We start from the raw sequence: 5584 nt of genomic DNA, 5'->3' as shown, positions 1-5584 counted from the left end.
GGTACCTCATCGAGGTGTTTCCCCGATTCCAGTTTAGTGTCTTTTGACTTTATTTTCACCGGATCCGGCCATGGCTGAGCAAGCACCACCGCCCCCGATAGCACCCCGCGCCGCTGCCACCCCCTTCCCTCCCTCCTCTTGCTGCAGCCTTGGGGACACGCTGCGCCGGGGTGGCTTTGCCACCCACGGGTGCCACGTCCTTGAGCCCACGGCGGCTCAGTCTTGTGGGTCGGTGCTGCACGGCCGCCGAAATTCCTGCCCGTGCTCGTGGATCCACTTATTCGCCACTGGAAGGGACAAGGACAAGGACCCCTGTCTGCCTCTGTCCCCCTGCACCCCTCTCCAACCCCGCTCCAGTATCGGTGACGTGTTTTTCCCTGTTATCCAGGATTTTTCTGGGTTCCCAGCACCTCTCGCCTCCCCGCTGGTGGAGCTGCCCCTCCAACCCCGTGTCACCTCGGGGTGACACCGGGCACAGTCTCTCACCCCACTTGTCCCCGGCCAGGACAGGGCAGCCGGCGTGCAGGGTGTCCCCGTCCCCGTCCCCATTCCTCCGCAGGTTCCACCAGAAGAGAGCTGCGTTCTGCGGAGCAGAGAGTGAGTGGGAGCCCCGGGGTTTGGCACCCCAAAAACAGAGCTGGGAGCCCCAGAATTGGGGTTTGGGACCCCAAAAGAAAGCTGAGAGCCCCAGGGATTGGGGTTTGGCACCCCTAAAACAGAGCCAGGAGCCCCAGAATTGGGGTTTGGGACCCCAAAATAGCAGGGATCAGGGATTGGGGACCCCAAAATAGAGCTGGGAGCCCTGGGGTTGGGGTTTGGCACCCCAAAACAGAGCTGGGAGCTGCGGGATCGGGGTTTGGCACACCTCAAAGGGAGCCAGGAGCCCCATGGCTTGGGTTTGGAACCCCAAAAATAGAGCTGGGAGCCATGGGGTTTGGGTTTAGCAACCCAAAACAGGCAGGAGCCCAAGGGTTGGGGCTTGGAACCCCTAAAACAGAGCTGGGAGCCCTGGGGTTGGGGTTTGGCACCCCAAAACAGAGCTGGGAGCCCTGGGGTGTGACACCCCTAAAACAGAGCTGGGTGTCCTGGGATTGGGGTTTTGGCACCCCAAAATAGAGCTGGGACCTCCGAGATTGGATTTTGGCATCCCAAAACACGACGGGAGCCCCAGGGTTAGCGTTTGGTACCCCAAAACAGAGTCTGCGGCTCTAGGGTTGGGGTTTGGCACCCCAAAACAGATCAGGGAGCCCCGGGGTTGGGGTTTGGCATCGGGACAGGCTCAGCCACAACTCCCTGCGAGAGACGAGACACAAGAGAGCAGCGTCCCCCCCTTCCCCTCTCCCGGGGGGCTCGTGCGGGTCCCCCCCTCACCTTAACCACGGGCACGCTGAAGTTGGCGTGGATGAAGGCGGTGGAGCCGCCGGCCTCCACCGCACTCAGCTGCAAAAGGAGCAAAAATATGAGCCATGGCCGTCCCCCTCCTCCTGTGACATGGCTGCTTTGCATGGGGAAACTGAGGCACAAACCCTCCCTTGGTCCCCAACCGCATTTCCCTCGCTATGGCATGGCAACGGCATGGCACAAGCTCTTAAATACTCTGCAGACGTTGTCATTTAACACCCCACCACAGTCTGATTTAGGGCTACCCTCGCCCATCTCAAACCCTGTTCACTCTGAACCCTACTGATGACCAAGCAAGTGCAGTCTCTCCAGGCCTGGAAATGAGGGAGGACTCACGTAGATCATGACCGTGGCGATCCTGTTGCCCGACTTCATTCTGTAAAGGGGGCTCTTCCTGGACTGCCCCAAGAGCGAGGAGGTGGGGACGGTCAGTCCCGTGGGGACGGTCAGTCCCGCACTGACGCGGCTTGGCCTGGAGGCACCTCACGGCCTAACAGCTCCAAGCTGCCCCCAGGGAAATCCCTCCCTCGCCCTTCTTTTCTCTTCCTCCTTCCTCCCTCTTCCCTCACCTCCTTCCTCCCTCCCTCCCTTCCCAGGAATATCCCAGGCACCAACCCAGGGATCACCACCAGCCCAGGGACCATCCCAGTGTCCACCTCCAGGAACATCTCAGGGAACATCCCAGGGATCGCCATGGGGACATCCCCAGGGACCATCCAAGGACCTCCCCAGGGCACCATCCCAGGAGCACCCCAGGGCCCATCTCCAGGAACATCCCAGGGACCACCCCAGAGACCACCCCAGGAACCATCCCAGGAGCACCCCAGGGACCATCCCAAGAGCACCACAGGAACCACCCTGGGCACCACCCCACGGACCACCCCGTGGACCACCCCGGCAGCTCCCTGACCGTGGCATGGTCGAAGTGTGGCTCGTAGTGGCCTCCCAACCCATAGTTGACCACCTGCAGGTACTCGGCGTAGGGTGGCCGCAGGTCCAGGCCGGTGATGGCAGCGATGCGCTGCTCCAACGACCGTACCGCCGGGTCGGTGGTGTCCTTCAGCCAGGCGCTGCGGGAGCACCCCACCTTCAGCCCCCCCCCGAATTCACGTGTGGCTGGGCTTAATCCTCGCAGCACTGTTGGGTGCGGAGGACCCAGGCCTCCCCAGCATGGCTTCACTGCCACCTTGGTGGTGGCAATGGGGCCATGGTGGTCCCGCTGGCTGGAGGACAGGGGATGGGGTGGCTTCTACCTCTTGCTTATCCGGTACTCGGCTTTCTGCTGCTTCTCCCCAGAGGCGACCACGGACCTCTGCGGTGGGGGAACAAGCCCTCTGCAGGTGGGGGTCACATCGGGGGGGGGGGGGGAGGATGTTGCTGCAGATGGGGACCCTCACACCAAGCAGGGACCCCAGTCGGGGTCCAAGCTGGGGGGTTTATACCAGCTGGTTGCCAAACATCCCCACCCCAAGGTGTCCCACCGGGGTGATGGAAGCAGTGATAGCAGTTGGATCCAACGCGGTTGGGTGCCACCAAGTCAAGCCTGGCTGGGAAGGGGTTTAGGTGCACACATGGACCTGGTTTCTCCCCAGAATCTTTTGGGGGGCTCAGATGGAGCTAAGCTGGGCTCATCCCCCCCCTCCCCCAGGTCTTGCTGCAGAAGGCTTTGGGTCAGCCCTGGCTTAAAAACCCCTCCTATCTCTGCATGCTCAGGGTGGTCCACCCTGGACCACCAGCTCGTGGGGCACCGTCCTTCAGGAGAGGGACATCCCTGGGGACTGGGACGGCTCACCCAGGGCCCTGCCAACCCCTTGATGGTCTCAGCCTCGGTGTCGCTGATGAAATCATGGTACAAAGCCACGTAGGGTTGGATCTGGACCATCTCCTTCTTGGCAGGCTGGAGAAGGAGGTAGGGGCTGCCGTTGGTCTCGTAGGAGCAGTGGAGTTGTGGGAGACGCTCCGGGGCCGGCTGGGAAGAGAGGACAAAGGAGGGCGTGAGAGGTGGGACAGCGGTGGGGTGGGGGACCATGGCACCCCCCCGCCAGCCCCACCTGCCCCCCTGGGCGCTGGCACAGCTCCTCGTAGGTGTCGCGGCTCTGCAGGTGGGTGCCGTTGGGGCGTCGCAGGGGGCCGGCGCTCGCCGCCGTCCCCGTCTCCAGCAGCTTCTCGTACTTGGCCACGTTCCTCACCACCCTTTGGTTACTGGGGTCTGCCGGAGAGGTGGTGTCACCCGAAACGCCGTGTCCCCATCACCCCCCTTCCCTGGCATCGGTCCCTGGAGAATTAACCCACGTGGGGGCAAGAAATGGGATGAAGGAGGCTGGTGCCATGCAGAGGTGATGGGGACACCCCAAAAAAACCCTGTCCCCTCCTCCTGCTGCATCTGAGGTTGCCCCATGTACCGTAGTGGAGAAACTCCCTGGAGAGGCTCAAGGCGTGGGAGATGTTTCCAGCCTGGATGGGAGAAGCGGAGAGCCCATGAGCATCCCCCTGCCCATGTTTCGGCTCCACCGGGCACCAGGGTGATGGGGATGGGACTTGCGACCGTACCATGAAGTAGGAGAAGGCGAGATGGTCCAGAGCATCCTCCAGGCTGCTCCGGTCCTCGGGGTTCCAGCTGCCGTAGGAGAGGCGGAAGAGGCCGACGGCCTCCTCCAGCCACGCGATGGAGTGGTAGTAGTCGCCCGTGTCATAGGCCACCTGCGAGGCAGCGCACCACCCGGACCCGCCGGCTGGGCCAGCCTGGCCTGCATCCCCTCCCCACCCTGTCCCATCCCATCCCCTCCTGTACCATCCCATCCCACCACATCCCCATCCTCATCCCATCCTGACCCATCCCATCCTATCCCCATGACCATCTTCATCCCAATCCCACCCCCATCCCCTTCCATCCTGTCCCTACCCTGTCTCATCCTGTCCTATCCCATCCCCATCCCATTCTATCCCGTCCCCATGCCATGTCATCCCATCCTATTGCAATTCCCACCCATCCTGTCTCATCACATCCTGTCACTTTCCTATTCCCATCCCCATTCCCTCCTACGCCATCTCCATCCTGTCCCATCCCTTCCTTTCCTGTTCATCCCCATCCCCATCCTCATCCCCCATCCATCCTGCTCCATCTCCACCTCCATCTCATGCCATGCCATGCTGTCCCATCCCATCCCATCCCATCCCATCCCATCCCACCCCACCCTGTCCCATCCCATCCCATTCCCACGCTCTAACACTCCATCCCAGCTCTGCAGTGACACTCAGAGGACTCTGCCCTGAACAAAAATCTCTATCAAAGCACCCAAATCCTCTTCCAGGGAATTATGGCCCCCCGGGTGGGGGCCGACCCCGTACCCAACCGGGATGCTGGGGCAGGAGGTCTCCCCCACGCCACCGGCTTTGGTCTGCTCTTCCCTTCCCCAAGCCACGAAGCAGCAAGAAGCCCCATTATTCGGGCAAAAGCCGAGAGGCGATGGCAGGCGGGCGGATGCCTGTAGGCTGAGTCAGAGGGGCCCCTCCGCATCCATGCGGGAAGAAAACCCAACGTCTAGCCCTACGGAAGCAACATCCCGGGCTGGAAAAGCTTTGTGGGGGGCTGACGGGGTTCACCCTCACCTTGCCCACATGGAAGCAGTCATCGGCAGAGAGGGAGACGCGCCGGCTGGGGCTGTAGAGGGGTGGGCGGCTGGCGCCGGCTCGCTGGAAGACACCGTTGGCCATGCCCTTGACGCTGAGCGCGTAGACGTCCTGCAGCCGCATCAGTGCCCGGGCAGCCCCGTCCAGGTCCTCAGCTCCAGGCAGCTCCTGCTCCACCTCCTTGAAGCCAGCATGGAGTGCTGAGGGTGGGTAATGGGGTGCACGGAGGGGGATTAATGAGCTTTTGGGGGTGCAATCACCCTTATCAGCCCTTCTCCATCCCCGGGGACCCCACATGCTGTCTGCTCCACCTCCTTGAAGCCAGCATGGAGTGCTGAGGGTGGGTAATGGGGTGCACGGAGGGGGATTAATGAGCTTTTGGGGGTGCAATCACCCTTATCAGCCCTTCTCCATCCCCGGGGACCCCACATGCTGTTCCTCCACCCGTTCCCCTGCTCCTCCACCCATTCTCTGCTCCTCCAATCCGTTCTCATAGAATCATAGAATCATAGAATCATTGAGGTTGGAAAAGACCTCTAAGATCATCGAGTCC

The 5584-nt window shown here is 61.9% G+C and overlaps 1 protein-coding gene across 1 annotated transcript; it reads right to left on the bottom strand.

The window, feature by feature from the left end:
* Window positions 1-216: 216 nt before the first annotated feature.
* On the bottom strand, window positions 217-5231 carry P4HA3 (prolyl 4-hydroxylase subunit alpha 3; the record flags this gene model as incomplete). The annotated part of the gene is made up of 11 exons (XM_009286143.1): window positions 217-287; window positions 487-583; window positions 1372-1440; window positions 1738-1800; window positions 2312-2471; window positions 2655-2733; window positions 3187-3370; window positions 3453-3610; window positions 3804-3855; window positions 3952-4101; window positions 5011-5231. Coding segments are annotated over 11 exons (1304 nt in total), but the record flags the coding sequence as incomplete, so codon positions are not given.
* Window positions 5232-5584: the final 353 nt, after the last annotated feature.

The sequence above is a fragment of the Aptenodytes forsteri genome, unplaced genomic scaffold (assembly GCF_000699145.1).
Source record: "Aptenodytes forsteri isolate BGI_AS27 unplaced genomic scaffold, ASM69914v1 Scaffold231, whole genome shotgun sequence".
Taxonomy (NCBI): Eukaryota; Metazoa; Chordata; class Aves; order Sphenisciformes; family Spheniscidae; genus Aptenodytes; species Aptenodytes forsteri.
This window is presented reverse-complemented; position numbering and strand designations above follow the sequence as displayed.